Source organism: Pundamilia nyererei, unplaced genomic scaffold (assembly GCF_000239375.1).
Source record: "Pundamilia nyererei isolate P.nyererei 1_Seehausen unplaced genomic scaffold, PunNye1.0 scaffold00278, whole genome shotgun sequence".
NCBI classification, from domain to species: Eukaryota; Metazoa; Chordata; class Actinopteri; order Cichliformes; family Cichlidae; genus Pundamilia; species Pundamilia nyererei.
This window is the reverse complement of record NW_005187679.1, coordinates 194,917-216,461: the sequence shown is the minus strand read 5'-3', so window position 1 is coordinate 216,461 and position 21,545 is coordinate 194,917. Positions and strand designations below refer to the sequence as shown.

At 38.8% G+C, this 21,545-nt stretch overlaps 1 protein-coding gene across 1 annotated transcript in view; it reads right to left on the bottom strand.

Annotated features, from left to right (window-relative positions):
• Nucleotides 1-21,545, bottom strand: part of LOC102202942 (protein tyrosine phosphatase receptor type Z1) — a 68,444-nt gene that overhangs the window by 32,746 nt on the left and 14,153 nt on the right. The window contains exons 2-7 of the mRNA XM_013915258.1: nt 14,564-14,626; nt 8,263-8,442; nt 5,802-5,953; nt 5,092-5,187; nt 3,545-3,611; nt 3,308-3,465 (exon numbers count right to left, since the gene is read on the bottom strand). Coding sequence (XP_013770712.1) covers nt 3,308-3,465; nt 3,545-3,611; nt 5,092-5,187; nt 5,802-5,953; nt 8,263-8,442; nt 14,564-14,626 — 716 coding nt within the window. The remainder of the gene's footprint in view (nt 1-3,307; nt 3,466-3,544; nt 3,612-5,091; nt 5,188-5,801; nt 5,954-8,262; nt 8,443-14,563; nt 14,627-21,545) is intronic.

Here is a 21,545-nt window from a genome sequence, read left to right as displayed (position 1 = left end):
CGTGTGTGTGTGTGTGTGTGTGTGTGTGTGTGTGTGTGTGTGTGTGATTAGCTGTCAGCGTGGGGATTCTGCACAGAGATGTCTCAGCAATTGAAATGCTCAAGAGGGTTGAGATCAGGTGACTGACTTGGCCATTCAACAATATTCCAATTCTTTCCTTTAATAAACTCCTGTGTTGCTTAGGCTGTATGTTTTGGGTCATTGTCCATCTGTATTATGAAACCCAATCAATTTGACTCCATTTAGCTGGATGTGAGCAGACAGTATGTCTCTGAAAAACTCCGAATTCATTCGGCTGCTTCTGTCCTGTGTCAGACACTAGTGTCCCAGTGCCTTCGGCAGCCATGCACGGCCAAGCCATCATATTGCCTGGATATGCTTTGGATTGTGAGCTGTTCCATGCCCTCTCCATACTCTTTTCTTGACATCATTCTGTGCTTTTTAGATGTGTTTTAGTAAAATCTAATCTAGCCTTAAAGTTTATGAGTTGCTTGCACCTTCCAGTGAACCCTCTGTATTTACTTTCAAGCACTAATCTCTTTATGGTAGACTTGGATATTGATATGCCTCCTGGAGAGTGTTGTTCACTTGGTTGGCTGTTGTGAAGGGGTTTCTCTTCACCATGGAAATGATTCTGTGATCACCCACCACTGTTGTCTTCCATGGACATCCAGGTCTTTTTGTGTTGCCGAGTCACCAGTTCACCAGAGTGAAACCTATCTAATGGTAGCTGTGTTTGAAGTGAATGAGTCAGGTTGAAAACAACATCTGGTCCTCAGCAGGGATCATGGTGGAATGTTTTTGTTGAAAACCTTTTGTATGCATCTACATGTTTGTGCAGGTACATGCAATTATGTGGGTCTAATGTGCTTCATCAAGTCTGAATAGCTCAGAAACCTTCTGTAAGCCAATAATTGTTTGAAGCAAAGACTGCTTCTGTATGGGGTTCAGTCATGCTCTGTCTGTCTCGCCCTTTCTCTCTCTCTTGCCCCTCTCTGTTGTGAAACCTAAATATCTCTTTAAAGGGTTGCTTACGAACATAGGAATAATTGTTTTGGGGTTTTTTTCTATCGATTCTTCTATCGAGTCGCAGTTTTCAGTGAGTGTCCATCCCATCTGCCCCCTTCCCCATGTAGTTGTTAGTGTTTATGACACCAACTTCAGTTTATTGTTTAATGTGGTGATTTGTCCAGTGTGATGCAAACTGTGTGTGTTTTACACTGTTGGAATTACAGCTTTTAGAACACAAAACACAAAACAATACTGTCTATTCAAGCAATAAACTTATTTCCACTATGATCTGCCAATAAACTGTTTCCCAGTCTTTTAATTTTATTTATTAGGTTAATGGATGGTAACCTTTAATGTTTAAATGTAAATAGCCAGCAGGACTCCAAGCTCATTCTGTGTGGAAACAGAGTTACATGAACCACAAAACACCTACAGTGGCTTTCAAAAGTATTCGGTCCCCTTGAACTTTCCCACATTTTGTCACATTACAGCCACAAACATGCATCAGTTTTATTGGAATTCCACGTGAAAGACCAACACAAAGTGGTGTACACGTGAGAAGTGGAATGAAAATCATACATGATTCCAAACATTAAAAAAAAACAAAAAACTGAAAAGTGGGGTGTGCGTAATTATTCAGCCCCCTTTGGTCTGAGTGCAGTCAGTTGCCCATAGACATTGCCTGATCAGTGCTAATGACTAAATAGAGGGCACCTGTGTGTGATCTAATGTCAGTACAAATACAGCTGCCCTGTGACGGCCTCAGAGGTTGTCTAAGAGAATATTAGGAGCAACAACACCATGAAGTCCAAAGAACACACCAGACAGGTCAGGGATAAAGTTATTGAGAAATTTAAAGCAGGCTTAGGCTACAAAAAGATTTCCCAAGCCTTGAACATCCCACAGAGCACTGTTCAAGCGATCGTTCAGAAATGGAAGGAGTATGGCACAACTGTAAACCTACCAAGACAAGGCCGTCCACCTAAACTCACAGGCCGAACAAGGAGAGCGCTGATCAGAAATGCAGCCAAGAGGCCCACGGTGACTCTGGATGAGCTGCAGAGATCTACAGCTCAGGTGGGGGAATCTGTCTATAGGACAACTATTAGTCGTGCACTGCACAAAGTTGGCCTTTATGGAAGAGTGGCAAGAAGAAAGCCATTGTTAACAGAAAACCATAAGAAGTCCCGTTTGCAGTTTGCCACAAGCCATGTGGGGGACACAGCAAACATGTGGAAGAAGGTGCTCTGGTCAGATGAGACCAAAATGGAACTTTTTGCCCAAAATACAAAACGCTATGTGTGGCGGGAAACTAACACTGCACATCACTCTGAACACACCATACTGTCAAATATGGTGGTGACAGCATCATGCTCTGGGGGTGCTTCTCTTCAGCAGGGACAGGGAAGCTGGTCAGAGTTGATGGGAAGATGGATGGAGCCAAATACAGGGCAGTATTGGAAGAAAACCTCTTGGAGTCTGCAAAAGACTTGAGACTGGGCAGAGGTTCACCTTCCAGCAGGACAACGACCCTAAACATAAAGCCAGGGCAACAATGGAATGGTTTAAAACAAAACATATCCATGTGTTAGAACGGCCCAGTCAAAGTCCAGATCGAAATCCAATCGAGAACCTGTGGCAAGATCTGAAAACTGCTGTTCACAAACGCAAAAGGTGGTTCTATAAAGTATTGACTCAGGGGGCTGAATAATTACACACACCCCACTTTGCAGTTATTTATTTGTAAAAGATGTTTGGAATCATGTGTGATTTTTGTTCCACTTCTCACGTGTGCACCACTTTGTGTTGGTCTTTCACGTGGAATTCCAATAAAACTGATTCATGTTTGTGGCTGTAATGTGACAAAATGTGGGAAAGTTCAAGGGGGTCGAATACTTTTGCAAGCCACTGTATTTTTAGAGTGAGCATGCACAGACCCTGAAGGTGAAAGCCTAGCCTAATAGAAACTTCAGATAACTTCCGTCATGATACCCATTATCTCCAACTGGGCTTTTAGGTTTTGTCGAGCCACTTAAGGCAAAAAGACCCCTCTATTATACTGAGAAAGTTATGTTTACAATATGTTTAAATTCTACTGTATGTTTACAGTAAAAGCTAGCATCATATTTTATTGCCTAAAGTGGTGCAGTCATTTAGAAATCAATATAAAGAAGGTTACCATTTAAAACAAGAATATAAAAATAATAAACAACATGCAGGATTTGAAGCAGATTTCAAAATAGAAAGTGAAAATGTATACATTTTAATTTAAATGTACTGGAACTGCATTTGTCACCTGGTCATCGGAGATGGCTACTGTGTTCTTGAAGATGATCCACTCAACAATCTCGCTGCAAGGTGGCGTAGTCAGAGAGCCATTATAGATAAAGTATTTTTCAGTGGAGTTTGGCAGAAGACCTTGCAGGGTGAAGGGTGAAACCCTGGCACTCTTTCCTGGACAGTAAACAAGACAGCTTAAAAACACACAACACAAGAAAAGGTAAGAGAAAACACAAAAAACCACCTGCTGTACCATATCTGCTCACACTGTTGATGCCTTCTATTATAGCAGCGTAGTTCATGTTGTCTTCAGTGCTTATCTGTGAAAAGGAAAACATAATTACTTCAGATAAATCACACATATACATACAGGTTCCAAATGAATATCTTAAAATAGCTTTACTAACAAATATAACAACACTAATACCATTGGGAAAAAAACCAGAAAATAAACAGGACAGCCAGTATACTGTAAAACTGTAAGTTCCTATGGCTGAAACTTTGTAAGTTAACAAAGTAATAAAATATGAAGGAATAAATAAAACAAACAACGTACAACCCTTTCCTCTCAAAATTATAAACATAACACCATGTCATGGATTTTATGTTTTAGATATAGGTTCTGCTAAAGATATGTATGATCTTGCACTGTTAAATGCTCCATTTATTATTTTACCATAAAGTTAAGAAAAACAAAAGGAACACAAAGGGAATATTAAACAAGACTATAGGACATATTCAAAACCAGAACTTTCATGGTTACACTGCTTTCACCAACAAAGCGTTCACATTTTTGGAATTTTGAGAGAGAAAAAAAGAAAACGATGAGAAGAAGATTATTTATGACCCAGTTACTGCCAAAGTTGCTGGCAAGAAACAAAACTGGTAGTTAACTGGTAGTTTTTATGCCCAAGCTTTAGCTGGAAAGACACACAGATATTCCCTGCTGTTTCACATGAGGCATTCGTCTTTGATTTGTTCCAACCTGACCTTTCACAGTTCTAACATGCCAACATGGCCAGAGGCAACATGACTGCACAAAGCAGACTGCATGTTAAGAAAAAGTATTTACTATGCTCAGTATGAACCCTGACACTGAACATAAGCACACAGACAAGAACACAGCAATGATCATAAACCAACAATAAAAATAAACCTTCAGTCTAATGATTGAACATTACTATTCAATTCAGTGTTATTTATATAGTGGCAAATCACAACAACAATTTCCTCAAAGCATTTTGTATTGTAAGGTAAAGACCCTACAATAATACAAAGAATCAAACGACCCTCTGTGTGCAAAGCAAAGAAAACCCCAGCGGTCATATGACCCCCTATGAACAAGTGCTTTGGTGGAAGTGAGAAGGAAAAACTTCTCAACACAACTTTTAACAGTAAGAAACCTACAACAGATCCACGCTCAGGATGATCATCTGCTGTGACTGGATGGGGTTAGGGTAGGAAGACAGGACAAAGCCACGATACTACATACACTGGCAGTATCACTTTGAACATCTGTTTACCTGTTGTGAATTAAAAAGCCCCCAATCAGCTCTTTTCAACAGAGGAGTAGCGGCTCCATGCCAAGTTCCTCAATGATTGCAGTAACTTATTCAAGCTTAACTTTTATTTTATTTTAATTATTGTAATACCTTTCTTCTTCTATTGTCACGCATGCATTGAATAGCTTTTTGAATTTCAATGCTTTACTCTTTAAGCACACAAGTCATACAAACCTCTAAACCTGTTCTCAGCACATAACAATATGCCTTGTAGTGAACACATGCACACACCACAAACCTCAAATAGAACAGCGAGTGCTGTGATTCTGCCTCCAGCCTTGATGCTTTCATCCAAAGAATCAAATCGAAGTGGGTCATAACAGTATATTTGCATCTACAGGAGTAAACAGAAAAAAATAAACACCAACAAGTTGAGTCTATCAGTCCAGTGAGATTGTTTAATTCAGACACTGAATTTCTTTTTGTAAAGGTCCTTTTTAAAAATATGAAATGATTTTGTTTTAAATTAGGATGATATTTTATTGTTGCTTTATAAGAATTCTGGTTATAATGTTATATAATATTATAACATTATTTTTTATCATATTTAAGTAAATGTCTTGAGATGCATCATGTCAAGTAGTAAACAAAACAATACAAGAAATAATATAAAACTAAATTAAGTAGAGCAAATAAAATGAAAATAAAATTATAAAAATGGAACAAAGGTTGCAGAGGTAAAACAAAAAATAGTAAATAATACTAATTAATCTATCATTAAATAAAGACAGAACAAAACTGTGATGAAAACACAATAATAAAGACAGCTAATGATATTTAGGTTGATCTTAGAGTTTAACATAGCTGAATGCTTCATTTCTGGACAGAGCTGAACTTATAGATATAGTTTAAATTCTCCTGATCATAACAGATGAATTTGAGTCTGTAAGTAATATTTAACATTTAGGTCATTACCAAGCTCAACACTACTCACATAAGCTGACTCACCTCTAGAGGGTATTTGACACCATTCAGACTATGTTCTGACCCCTCTGAAGAAGCATTGCAGCACCCCCAGTGGAAAGTGATGCACCCCACCTTGACCTTTGACCTGAGACCTGCTCCACTGACATAGAAGTCACCATCCACATTGATGGTCACTAACAGAAAAGATATGTGAGAAAAAATGGCACGTGTGAGTTTTCTTTATTTTATAATTGCTATTAAAAAGCTACATTGAGACTAATGTATAAAGAGAGATGCCATTTGTACAACAGCTTGCATGACCCAAACTGGGTCGGGCAAAAGCATACTAGTAAGTCTACAACAGAATAGCGCTGTGCGATATGACCAAAATCTCATATCCCAATATAAGACATTTATTGTCATGACAACGATATATATGACAAAAATTTTACATTTTCTGTAAATTCTGTGAATCTTGGGCAACTCGACTTGCGTGAAGTGTTTTCAGGTGGGCGTCGTACACTTGGAGTTGAGTGTTTTGACTGATGCGTGAAACTGTACATTTTTAGACACAAGTTGTAACGGACAGAATTTTCTTTGTGATTATTTATTACACAGGAAAAGCCTGTTCTAACGTTTGAGTCTAAGGTTTCTTTTTAGCACATGATGGCTTTTTTTTTGGTTTTCATCCATAAACTCTCTCCATACTCTTTCACACTATTCTTGCGTAGGTGGTAGAAGAGGTTTGCCGTGTTTGAGTCTGAGGTGGGGACCGGTTTCATGCATAATTTGCATAGTACAGTTTTCTGGTCCGTGTCAGACTTTTCATAACCAAACCATGTCAATGCTACAGAGGGAGCCCCTCGTTTAGAAATAAGGTCTCGATTTGTTTTGAATGGTCCTTCTGCTTGTCATCATTTCAGTTTTTTTTGAAAATCTCAACAGGATCTTCAGCTTCATTGTGAAAGGTTTATGTGGAAAATAAACAAGCCAAAGGTGGAGCCACACGATGGGTTTACCATCATTGTTGCTAATGACAATGTGTAAAAACAGTCGCGTAGTGTGGATATTTTAAATATAAGAGAAAGAGAGAACTTTAAGAAATTAATATAGCCACCACAGTGACCATCAAAACGCTGAAAAAATATTCCCTTAAATTGTTATATTTTGCGACACCACGAAACAAAGGATAGCGTAATACGAAACCGATATATATCGTTATATCGAACAACCCTACAACAGAATGGCAAAAAGAAAAGAAACAAGATGTTGCAGTGGCAATGACTGTAGATCTGCTTCAAGTTTTTGATATCCCACATTTTTCAGTTTTATTCTTTGCCTACTGCATTGAAGACTCAACCACAACACAGTGAAAATGTCCTGAAAACAATGGATTAGAAACATACAGAATATCAAAAGATGATCTTCTCTATTTAATACTCTAGCAGCACCTGCACTCTACCATAAAACAGACCTGAATAAAAGTCGCCTTTTCTTTAACTTGCTAAAAAGATACGCTCAAGAATCGAAACTTACTTTGAATGGATCACAAAAGTGGTCATGTTTTCATCGTGTTGCCACGGTCATGTAATTATGGTTTTGTTGTGATAATACCTTATTTACTGTGAACTGATGATATTAAGCCTGTTTTAAGTCACCGATTATTGAACACATGAAGAAAAGTCCCTTTGATATGTTTTGGTAACTGTGATCTCTCTTTGTTTGCCTCCCTTTGTGCCATTTAATCCATGTAAGTTTAAGCCTGTTACGTTTTTTTGTCTTGGCAAAAATCTAATTTCCCCGTTAAGGTAAGGAAAATATTAGCTCAACCTGTTGCTAATTCATTCTTGTTGACTTGTACAAGTATACAGTTTTTTTTTCTTTTTATTAGCCTGTCCTAATTTTTTAAAAATTCACATTTTTATATCTAAATTTCAGCTTGTGGACTTAAGAAGTCAGAAATGAATGAATCTTTCAACCACAAAAAGACATTGTTCTGTTCAGTGATGGAAGTAAATAATTACTTTAAAAATGAGAATGTGCTTTACTATTTTCTACTTGTTTGTAAAAGACAATTTGAAATTTAATGGATAACAATAATTATAATGTAGCAATAAATATATAATTTTGAGCTTGCACATACAGGTGACCCTTACAGAAACCAAAAAATTATATAGTAGTTATAGTGCCAATCTCTTAATTTATAGGAGCTATGACTTAAAAATTACATTGGCTGGTGCTCTAATAAATGCTGTTAATATATTCCAAGATTTCAATTTTATTGTCTGAGGAGGGAAAAAAAATCAGTTGCTAGGCTCAAAAGGACTCCTCCACTGGCGATCATAATGTGTAAAATGTCTATTTTATTCCATACAGTAGTTGAGATATAAGTATATGTGAATATGTAGAACTGACCAAACTAGATCAAAATTCTCATTGTTCTAGAAAACAACAACAACAACAACAACAAAAAAAAAACAATCCAAAGCATTACTGTTATTACCAGTCTTGCCATCGTTCTTGATTGTTGTTCTGTTAGTTGTCAGATTCTCCCAGCCATCAAAGCTCAACTTCTGGTACTGTAGTTTCACCTGGGCCAGGTTCTGTTCTATGTTGATGGGAGACTGCTTGGCGTTGCTGCAGGATGGAAACTTCTTGGCCCAGTTGTTCTGGTTTAATGTTCCTGGAGTGTGTATATAGACAATTAGTGTTCAGATAAATCATTTTTGGGGTGGTGTAGATCTTGGTGGAAAGACAACCAAATAATAATCAAACCCAAAATAAATTTTAAAAAATAGTGAAAAGTGAAAGTTGTTACTTTCAATAATTTTCAGTTGAGTAGGTGACTCTCTCGAGTTCAGGGGTGTCACAAAAGTAAGGCCTGGGGCCCAGAATTGGCCCTGCCCACTGGACAGCTTCAAAAATGTGAAGGAGGGCATAGAGTTTAAACCTTTAATTAGATTTTCAGACATTTCAAGCTTTTTCTATTAATAAAGACCTCTTCCATGTCCATTCATACTACACCAAAGTAATTAACTTATAGATAAACATTTAAATGACAGAATAAATTCCTGTTTTCCTCCATCTAATATAGAAATGTCTACAAAAAAATACAATACAAACTCCAATACAAAAAAATTGACATTTTACCATTTTGTGAATTCATGTAAACTTTATACCTTATCATTAGAGTTAATCTGGGAAATGAATTACAATGACTTTTTCTGAAATTTGCAATATGATAACAAATCTTGCACTTAATAAGTAAAGAAGTTTTGTGGTTGATTAAATACGTGAAGCACTTCTCATTTCTCTGCTGATTTTTGTAGAAGTTAAGTTAAACCAGTGAGCGCACTGTTGGAAAAACAAAGATAAATGAATGGAGAAACAAAGTAAATGCAAATGCTTAAGCAGAGCTCAAGAGTTAAAATGTTTTTTCTTTAATATTACGTGAGCCACATGCTGCTATAGAACAGACAGTATACACATCTGTAACATTTCTGGACAAAAGCAGTGTTAAATGGCAAATGGACTCATTCTAATATAGCGCTTTTCTACTCTCTTGAAGCACTCAAAACGCTTCGCACAATACCTCATTCACCTCATTCACCCATTCACACAAGCACTTTTCTGTATGGTTTTACATAAGTGCTTTCTATCTGACATTCACACACATTACACATTACACATACTCTGATGGATGCTTCAGAGAGCAACTTGAGGTTCGAATCTTGCCCAAGGATATTTGGCATGCAGACTGGAGCAGCCAGGGATCAAACCACCAACCTTCTGACCCATTCTACCTCCTGAGCCACCCCAGTGTTCATCACCAGCATCATCAAAACATTGTATGATATAGAATCTTTTGGAAAAGAAGGGACTTCTATACACATTAGAGTTTCCCTGAGAAATCTGACCCTAAAAACTATGTCAGGGTGTTATTACACAACAGCAATGTGTTTTCTTGTTTTTGGTTTGCTCTGTGTCATCTGAGCAGTATGAAAAGATCTGGATAGACCACAGGGTGTAAAACCTTTGGTGATACTAGCTACTGTACATCAACTCAGATTAGCTCACCTTTACTTATAAAGCTAAGGTGCTTAACCACAGGGAAAATAGTACCAACTGGTAAATATTGGGTTGGAACTGGGGGAATATTGCTGCCAGCGGAACTGGTACAAAGTGGATAAAATGAAATAAAACAGTTCAAATGTGTTCAGTGTTTCAATAGGGCAATGATACACAACACAGATCAAAGCTGGTTGTGGAAAGGATAAAACAGACCGACATTTTTCCAAAGTGATTACCTCAAACCTGCCAAAACCAATAACTTTTAAAGTCAGCAGAAAAATTATGCTAAAAGCTTGTGTGCTTACCAAAGGTGTCTGGTCAAGGGACATTATGCTAAGGGACATTTAAACATAGATTAAACATACGCAAATGATGTGTACTTTATCCATATATACTAGTGCTGTCAACGTTAATCTCGTTAAAATGACGTTAATGCCATAACCGCATTAATGCGGCAAATCTCCGTTAGCAAGTTAGCGTGGATCGCCCCGTGCGTGGGGATGCAAGGTGTTTATGCACCGTGCACGTTTTACAAAAATTAAAAGAACACTTTTTAATCATAGTATAGCATCAAGTCGGTTAAACTTCTGTGATATTGAAGTTTAACTGACTTGTAACATTGATCTCGTCAGTTAAGTAGGACAGCGGTCTCCAACCTTTTTTGCGCCACGGACCGGTTTATGCCCGACAATATTTTCACGGACCGGCCTTTAAGGTGTCGCGGATACATACAACAAAATAAAACTAGTACCGGTACCGAAAAAAAAGAAGATTTATTCATAACACACATGAAAAGACCCAGGAAAACAGAGTTAACGATCAAAACGATAACAAAATAATGCTGAAAACCAATAAAAACCCTGAAAACCATACATTTCACACCTGAGCCTCAACTCTTGCGGCCCGGTACCAAACGACTCACGGACCGGTACCGGTCCGAGGCCCGGGGGTTGGGGACTGCTGAAGTAGCTGACCAGATTAGGTTGTTAATCAGTTTCAGACCAGTGTCTAATATAACTTTGTTCCTTTATGGCTTTGCTTAGCATAGAACTCACTAGAACATCCTTTTGCCACTGCTCAGTAACAAAAATAGTTATGAACCCCTAAATGAAACCCAGGAAGTGGTTACAGGAAGAGGGTGATAGATTGTCTGAAACAGTTAGAACAAGACAACACTAACTGGACATCATACCCAGGGCTATACCCAGGGGAATCTACACCAAGTCTGTATGGTTTACAGAAGATTGGTAAAAAGTGCACACCTTTAAAACCAATTGTCTGTATAATCAACTATGTCACCTATGACATCTTAAAATCTTTTGTCTTTGATTCTCAACCCCTTGGTAGGCAGCTCTGGATACCACATCCAGAACATTTTGGATTTTGTTGAGAAGGTGCGAGATGTCATTACAGGAGCAGATGAAACAATGGCCTTATATGATGTTACATGTGTCTTTATTTGTATTCCAGTCACGGAAGCGTTGGAGGTAGTTTGTAAGAGATTACAGGATGACCTCATCCTCTGCAACAGGACTACTCTCAGCATCGACCAAGTGTGTTTACCTTTGGAACTGTCTTCATTACGCATATTTTACATACAAGGGTCAGTACTACACACAGAAACATGGGTGTGCCATGGGCTCCCCAATTTCTCCCATTGTGGCCGACTTGTACATGGAAGAAATTGAAAAGATGGCTCTCATCCTACCCCGGAACATCACCAAGTCATTGTTTCAGGTTTGCGAATGTCAACTCTGTGGGAAGCCAGACAGAAGACTGAAAGTGATGCTTGTGATGTGTCAAAGGTGTAGGAATTATTGACAAAGTATTTACAGAACACCATTATATAAACTATTCTCTTCTTTGTATTTCCTGAACTTTATGACAATGTTAAAATGAGGGTTTTTTGCTTTTCTTATTAAGTGCTTGATGTTCCACAGCCACGCTTCATTTGTATTACATTGAAACTATCGCCACCTCTTAAAGATCGTGAAGCAAGAGCTTTCTACAGAGAAGAAGCAACACGCCATCTCAGCCAGTCTCTAAAACTTTCTTAGTGAATGCTATTGATGTGTTTTGTCTTTTAATACAATTAAATACGAAATATTTATAAAATATTTGGAATATACTGTATATATTCATTGATCCTGAGATTACTGTTCTGTTTATAAAAGTATGCAGTCCAGAGTATGTTACTAAAATGATTGTTAAGACATCTGCCCAATTTGTGACATCATTTTGAATTCATAACAAAGACCAACTTAAAAATATGGAGAAGTCATTTCCACTTTAGAGAATGATCGGAGAAGTCAGAACATGCTTGTTTAATTCATTTGTGTTTGCTCAGTCAGAGAAGCAGTTTTCAGCACAGTTCACGTTCATGAAAACTCCAACATCAGAATATCACTCCTTTTATCTTGGGGTAACTGTGAGAGCATTGTATTCTCCTCTTTGAAACAAATTTAGATCTTTTGTTGAAACTGACCCCTTTTTTTTTCAACAAAAACTGAATATCAAGTAGGAAACCTTCCATTTATCAATCTAACAGTTGTCTATCATTTATATAGCCACTATCAGAACCACTGTCCACAATAAAAATACAAAGATCCATGAGTACATCAGATGTCATCAAACTGATGTACTTATGTACTTAGTACTATGTACTCAGAAACCTGAGAAAAAAAGAGGAGCAAGAAAGGGAAGCATCGTGGAAGTATGTCTGCATAACTGACCCAGGTGATTGATATATGCATTTTTTTTCTTCTTTTTTTTTCTGCTCATTCTGTTGGTTTTTGTCTTTTGCCCTTCTCCCCCGTCCCTCTTCTCAGCTGTTTCTCTTTCCCTCTTTCTTTCTCCCCTTCTTTCCCAAAAAAAATAAATAAATTAAAAAAAAAAATCACAATTTGAAAAAAGAAAGACAAATTAGCTGGTAGACTTTTCATTTAAAACAAAGCACATTGATCTACTTTTGCCAATATTTCTCACTGATATTTGACAATAAATATTAACATGACTCTCTTCAAAAAAAAAAAAGAAAAAAAAGGAAATGAGATCGCACATAAGTATGAATCGAGATCGCTATTTTCTAACGATTAATCGTGCAGCTCTAATGGTGACAGAAGAAAAGTCAGTTTATCACCAGTTTTTCCTTTTTCCCCCCTTTCTTTTTTGGAAACATGAATCTTTCAAAACAAAAACTGGCAGTCTGATAGGCCCGTATTTGATCATTAAGAACACATAAAGTGAAGAAACCTCTCGCCTAAAAATCAAGTTTCAAGATTAATGTAACAGCAGCTAAAGGGCAATGCAGTCTGTATTGTTGGTAGTGATGTCCAGTACTGGGTGTGGAAGTCTTTTAGATTTATCTTTCTGCTCTTTGTTCCTTTACATGCCACTGAGACTCTTTATTTTAGCTAGAGCTTCTATACCTACCATACTCTTTTGGTGTTTGCTTAATGCATAACAGCATGAATAGGCTTGCCACAAACTTTAAACAAATAAAACAAATAAAATGTATTGCCAACTACTGCACAAGTAAGAGACAAAAACAAAATAAACCCCCCCCCCCCCAAAAAAAAACCAAACAAACAAAACAAAACAAAAAAAACAAACATACAAGACCTGGAGCACAAAGAATGTGAAAAAACACAGACACATAAATCAACAATTTTCCAATAGTATGTGTGTGAGAGAAAGGACAGCGTGAGAAGGAGATGGGGAGAGAGTGTATGAGTCAGGCATTCTCACACGCAGTCACTGTGTCTTTGTCACAAATGTACTTGATAATTAGGGTAACTGCAATGATGCCCCCCAGAAGCCTGAAGGCAGACAGCTCCCAAAAGTACACACGACCTGGTCACCATGTCCCACTTGGGCCAAGGCCCAGCAAGCCCCAGACCCAGACCCCACCATGCACACACACACGCTCATACACTTCGTTCACTCGCTCTCACCTACCAACTGATGACATACAGAGAGACAAAGACACGTGCAAACCCCCCCCCATGGTGTTGGTGAGCAGATGTCGCCCTAAACCACCACAAACTGCTTGTTGCCCCTGATCTGAGGCAGAGTGTGTGAAACAGGGGTGTAGGAAGATGTCCCCCTTCCTGCACCCCTGTGTGTAATTAAAAAAGGAGGACGGGGGGGGCATAAGGCGCATCCGTGTATTCATGAATATCCGTTACACAGGGGGCCCTTTCATGGCCTTACACACTAACCTACGCAATCCACGACACCCCTTCAAGACTACGTGTGTGAGTGATGTGTTGTATGAGGGAGTGTGGAGGAGGGAAGGATGGGACAGGTAAAACCAAGAGGTTGAGGACTACCCCCGGAAGGAGGGTAATCCTCTACCTCCTGTGGCTCAGTAGGCACCCCCATCTCCCACAACCTGCCATGGGTTAGGAAAAGGTTAGTCCAGGGCCAGCAATATCAATGCCCCAGAACACCACCGTGTTCGGGGTATCACCTATTCCCCCACCACAAAAAGTGGATTGGAGTTTGCAGACGAGTCCCAAGACTTCACCAAGCATCCACTCAGTTTCAAAAGACCCACACTAATAATATATATACTCAAGAGTCTTACCAAACAGCAGTGTACACAAACACATAACAAAATGAAGACCTCCCAAATCTGTTGACACCATGTTGCTCTACTAATTCAGGAACGTTCTGAATGCACAGAAGTTGCTTCAGCATTTTCGTTTTGTTACCTGTGATTGTTGACTCACCTGCGTACGACCAGTCAATGTCTTCTGAAAATTTGCGCTGATTCCTGTATCCATATCCTTCAGCTGCAAGACAGAAACAAATGGTCACCAACACATGTTCTACATAGAGTATTCAGTTTCTTTATCTATAAATAGTAGAACTATTTACATAAATTATTTAACATATCCAAGTTAACTACAATAACAGTGGGTATTTTATTTGGAGATTAAGTATTGGAATTTCAGGAGCGGGGCCACGCCTCCAAACACGCTCCTTCCGGTTGTCATCTATATAGGTTCGCCCAGTTCTGCAAGCTGTTGATTCTCGTTTACGTGCCCCACCCTACCTCCGAGTTTCAATTCTTTAACTTCTTCTCTTCTATTTAGTTCATGGGGATCTTTTTGTTTGTTTGTTTGTTTGTTTGTTTTTAAATATACAGATGTGACAGATTTGACTTGGGCAAGCAGTCTAAGTATATTCTGCAAGATATTTGAGTAATTATTCATTTTTAGCTTATTTTTTTTCATTAATGTATTTTCTCTCTATAGGCCAGGCTGCTGTGAAATGGACTCAAGCTCCACCATCATGGACTGCACCTCGTATCAGGAGTCTTTGCTCTACTTAAGAAAACTGTTACTTTGAGTTGAAGCGTCATTTTAACCAGAACCTTCAGGTGGTGGAGAACTTCATGGATATTATTAAAGTCCTACGGCTGAACAAGAGGTACTGCCACCAAATTAAATTCAAGCTGTTGAATGGAGCTCATTTGCAGGACAGGGCCTGATAATACTGCTCAGATATATCAGAAAATTTTTGTTGCCACAAATAAAAGGGCTGCTGCCCAAACATAACGCCAGTGTGTGCGTGTGTGTTCTGGGGTGTGTGTCACAGTGCCATTTTTTTGTTAGTGATAAAATTTTGCTACTTTTTTACCCCCATTTTTTTCTTAATAGGGCAGAGATGTGAGCATGAACTTGCTCTATAGTGTGTGGCATATTAATTCGGGAAGGTGGTGAGGTTTCTGGCTGTGCTGCAAGTGAGTAATTGCCAGTCAATGTAAATATTTTAGACAAATAAAAAAATCTTTGCTAAAGATGTAAGCATTTACTATTTGTGGATGAGAGGAAATAAACTTCAAATGGCAGACTTTTGCTGTACATTATACCTCTACAAAAAGATTTTCTTTGGCAAAAGTGGCAGTCTAATGACAGTCTGGTGTTATGCTCAAGCCAACATGGCACAGTCACAGACAGAAGCCGTGTTAAGATGGAGACACAAGCTAAAATGCTGCCGAGGTCTGGGGTGTGAGGTCTGTGCTGTCAGTAGGGCCAACCCTGACAGGAAATTGTGAGCTCTGTCTCTCTTAAGCTGGAAATGTCAGCCAGACAGTGTAAGTAAGCAGTTCTGACATGTAACACCTGTTTGCTCTGTAACCAGTATATCAACAAGAGCTTATTACAGTCTGTTCCTGTGTATGCAGATGTCTCTGTGCATACATGTATACACACTGGCGTCACACTCTCCCTAGCTAACAATCTGTCACGAAAGTGTTAAGAGCACTAAAGTTTTCATTTTAGATTAAATTTCAGGTTATCAAAGTTACACTCTAAGCTTAATTCCCAACAAGGCAAAGCTGGGAACCTAGGCCAATGACAAATAATTTGTCTGGATAATTTGATTACGCATACTTTATTTGTTGAGTTTGTAGATTTTTTTAACCTCTCAAATGATTCAAATATACTTTTAAAAATTCTCAGTTTTTGTGCCACTACATATCCACAAGGTTACAATTTCTACATAATAGAGGTTTAAAAAAAAACCCACAACAAAACAAATCATTCAAATTTCATCTTTTGTGTGGCTTGCAATCAGAAACTTAAAAACTTGGATTTTTGTAAAATAGACAATTAATAACTAGCATTTAATAACCTGGTACAAGTTCATGTTAGGGACATCTGTTTAAAAATAATCATAAAAAACAACCAATAATCAAAATGTTTGACAATTAATGTGAATAGAATTTAATCAAGAAATAATTATGCTCTCTAGCACTCTTCTTGTAAAATAATAAGACTTTTATTTGCAGTGCATATTAACAGGAACCCAACAACTAAATTGAAGTTTTAAAAGTCACATATACATCTATACACTTTCCCATATTTGCTTTAACTTTGTAATAGTCAAAGCTTGTAAACTCAAATTAAAAATGACAGTTGTCTCTGAATTTACAAACATATCTCAAAGCTGTGAGAATTTGTGCTCTTTTTAAGACATTTTAGCATGTTTAATAGATCAGAAGTAGCATCAGATTCCTTTTTAGTCTATGAGCATGCAAGAGAAAGATTTTTTTTGCAACCATGCCTCAAATTCATTTTTTAAATGGTAGTCTGGTATCACTTTTGCTCTAACTGAAAGCACAAAATAACCTTATTTTCCAAATTGATTGGGACAGGTGACTGGGATGGATGACATTATGCTAAGTTTGAGGTAATTAGCACATTTACAGTGCATGATGTTCAGGTTTTTTGACAAATCATATTTTCCTTTGTTAAGTAAACTCGGCAAGCAAAGCGCTTGGGAACCTCTGTGGAGGGAGCATAAAATGATGTCACACTACACAATGTGGCTAGTGTTTGTTGCGATGTTTGGAGAAAATATTCCTGAGGCCATCAATAATGAAGAAAAAAAGGTTTCTGTTATAGAGCAAAAGGGGATCAAGAGAGAAAAGCTGATTTTAGAAGAACAAAGAAGTGAACATGGGAGGGTGACTGAGTAGGAGAGATGTAATTCAGGTCTTGATGATTGGGGGTGGTGGGTTAACATGCTTACTGGAAAAGAGTGAAGGAGTAGAATAGATTCTATGGAGAATTCTTGCTCAGCGCCTGTACGAAATAGAAAAAGACCACAACTGTGTCACTGTGTTTATTCAGCAGAGAGTGGCCGACTCTGTGCTCCGGTCTGTGGGAGCCCCGCAGCCTCCAGCCAGAAGCTGAATAAGAGGATTAGCTAAACCCTGGGAGAGCCAGGACATCTACAGGCTGTGGGGTGAGAACTGGTGCTCATGCCAGAATGTGTAACAACCCCCTCCCCTCTACTTCCACCCGAATCCCTGACCCTCAGCTCTTGTTGCCAACGAGGATTTGAGCATGGTGGGGGTGGTATTAGTAATATTTTCATTGGATGAATTACTGCTAAAAATACAGGATGAATTATTTATTTCTATGAAAATCCAATGAAAGAAAAAACAACAGGAAAAAAATTAATTATTTCATACACACAGACACTAACAAACTCTGAATATGATCTCAAACCATTGTAAACGACTGATTACTATATAGCACTTTTTTAATCTACTCAAATAGTACTCAAAGCACTATGCAATACGCCTCATCTCAGTCACCTGTTCACACACATACATAGAAGCACCTTTTTCTACATCGAAGTTATTTATTGGGAACCAAGCCCCAGTGCATTTGTTGAAGGCACTGAATACCATCATAAAGTATGCCGATGACACCACCATGGTTCGGCTCATCTCTGATGGAGATGAGACAGCGTACAGGGCGGAGGTAGAGAACTTGTTCCACTGGTGCTCAGAAAACAACCTGAAGCTGAACGTCCTTAAAACAAAGAATTCCTAATGGACTTCAGGTCTCACCTTGACGGACAACACCAACGTCTTGGTAAAGAAGGACCAGCAACAGCTGCACTTCCTTCGTGTCCTAAGGAAGAATAACCTTAATGAGAAGCTGCTGCTGGCCTTCTAATGTTTCTCAGTGGAGTGTGCTCTCCTACTGCCTGGGTATTTGGTATGGACAGGCCACTAATGAGAACAGGAAGACTGCACAGAGGGTAATTAACTCCTCCCAAGAAATAATTTGCTGCCCTCTGCTACCCCTGGAGACCTTCGTCAGGAAGGTCTCAGGAAAACCAGTGCCATCACAGGGACCCCTTGCACCCCGCTCACCACCTGTTGGACCTGCTGCCCAGAAATCCTGCCTCACCAATCTAAGCCATGGTCTGAGTAACCTTTATCACTCAGGCCACTCACACACTGACTCTTCGCGGACCAAGTCTTTCTTTGCACTGCCTCTGAGCACTTTGCAACTGTTTTGTTCTCCAATGTGTGCCTTTGTCTTATTTTTGTATTTTTTTCCTCTTGTTTTGTGTGTCTACACACATACATACACACATACATACACACATACATACACACATACATAAGATACAGTCGGTGTGGAGCACCTACAATTTCGTTGTACATGTACAATGACAAGTCCTATTCTATTCTAGAAGCCAGGAGGATAAACCAGCTGCTCCCCATTGAACCATCGAAGGTGTACACTCAGTGGCAGGGAAACTATAACAAACAAGGCTGGAGATGGAGCAATACTGGAGGACTATGTGGGAGAAGGATGTAACCCATAATAACAATGCTGGGTATCTGGTGGTGCTAAGAGCAACCATAGCAACCTCCCTGAACAAGCGTCAACAGTTGCAGATATCCAAAAAAGAATGAAGCATGAAGAGTTGGACAGCACCAGGCCCTGATATGAATCCCACTTACTGGCTAAAGAAGCTAACTAACTAACAATGATTGTCTGGCTGCACAAATTAACCTGCTGCTAATGAATGAGACATAACCAGAATGATTAACTGAAGGCCTGGCAGTCCTGCTTCCCTGGACCTCAAAAGAAGGAGTCCTATCCAACTGCTCTGTCTTGACTGCACTTCTGCGTAAGCGTGAACCAACCCTCAGTCAGAGTACGGTATTGACAAAACTGGTTATGGATACAGACTACAGAATAGAGCAATCGTGAACTGAATCCCTTTTTTAAAGAGAGATTATCCCCTTTTCTATTAGTACTGACTCGGATTGACTCGTCACGGTTCACCACGGTTTTCCATTAGGTCATAGTAACTGGTACCAGGCACTTTTCAGTACCTGCTCAGCTAGGGTTCCAATTGATCAAAACAGGTACTAAAATGTGACATCATCAGACTGCATGCCACCAACTGGTGTGTCGCAGTCGTGTCAATAGTAATTACGTCGCAGGACGTGCAGATTCACTGCAATGACAACAAGCACGCAAACAAGGTACTACTGGGCTGTAATGGAAAGCAAGTCGATGTGAGTCGAGTCACGTAGATCCATGGCAAGTCGACCTGAGTAGGTACTAATGGAAAAGGGACTTTTGATTCAAGCCCCACTCCCAATGTGCTACTCCCCCCTCTTCGGACAAGATTTTGCATTTTCACACTCCTCCCACCAAAGTGAAAAACTTCCTGTGTCGTTCTGGTGCTAAAGACTGTATACCCCAGGGAGCCTAACCATTTTAGACCTGTGTTTTTACTTTTCCCACTTGATGAAGGGTCTGGAGGGGATCAACAACCACCATTCTCTTGCTGCTGGACCCCTGCTGTTTGCTTACCATCCTGGTGTTGGGGTGGATGATGCAATCCACAGAATTACTTTTTGGCAAGATCACTTTCACAGCTGTAGAGTACTAGAAGCACTGTGACTGCATGGACAATGGACTACCTCATCAAAAGACTACAGTACGTGAGGCTTCAGGTCTGTGTGTCTGAAGTGGTGATATGCAGCATCGGGGGCCCTCAGGGGACGGTCCTCTGTCCCTTCCTCTTTATCCTCTATACTTTGGACTTCAGATACAACACCACAAAATGCCATCTCCAGAAGTTCTCTGATGATCCAGAGTATCGCCTACTTAATCTGGTGTGACCTCACCACCTGCTCATTAACACCAGTAAAATGCTCATTGACAGCATAACTGTGGTTTGGACACTAAAGTACAAATCCATTTACCAAACAATAAACAGGACTAGTCACATAACACTTATGCTCTGTACAAGGTGGGCCAAAGTTGGCTTTATCTGCTGGGCAGGCTGAGGTCTTTTGGAGTGTGCAGAAGTTTAATAAGGATCTTTAATGACACTATGATGGCTTCTGTTATCTTTTATCTGGTTGTCTGCTAGAGAGGTAGCAGCATGGAGAGGAAAAGGAAACAACTTAATAGATTGTTAAAGAGGGCCAGATTTTTAGCATTTAGTTATAAATATTAAGCAAATAGGTGGTTTAGTATTTTGCACAAGTGTTTCCAGGTAAACATCATACATCGTTTTACACACAAACTGTCCCAACATTTAAAAAAAGTTTTTAAAAAAAAGTATTTCAAAGGCAATAACTGCCCAACTTTTGAGATAAAGCAAATATTTGTTGTCTTATTTACTCAAAATTCTGCCTTTTCTAATGTCTAATAAGTCCTGCAAAACTAAGCACTGAATTACCTTCTTTTGCAGATTTCCTTATTTATAAAGCATGTCTTCTAAGTAGAGGTGTTTTGATTCTCAGCAGATGTGTTTCTAATCTGATTGTACACACACTGACGAAAGAGTTTGTCAAAGGCCCCCAGAAAAGCTCCTTCAACAGAAAAACAACTTAATTAAACACTGGACTTAAATGGATGGAGCAGAATGCCAGCACTGTATCCCACAGAAACAACAACGAGAAGGGAAGTGTGAGGATGAATGTAAAGCCCTCTTTCTTGGATTAAATACTTTGTCAACTTAATCCTCAGTTGGAGAGTAAATCAATTGAAAATGGCATGCCCAGGGACGACGGTTAAAGCATGTAGTCAAATCAAAAGACTACTTCATGAATGAATTTGACGATTTTAATGCTGCATCCAAAGCATGTAGTATTTCCAAGTTGCCAACTAGGGAAAATGGGCAGTAAACACTGAAGTAACCCACCAAAAGTAGTAGACCAAGGTTGAATGAGAACCTCATTTTAAGACTGTAAAATATCCACACAGGATAAAAATACTGTTTAAAATACATACATATTTTTATCACCCCCACTGCACTTTATATACATATATAAAAATAAAACTCTTGGTGTATCTTATTGTATATAGTAACAATCTTTATATAGTATATTTTACTATTGTATCGTATAGTATTTTTCTTTGTTGTATACTA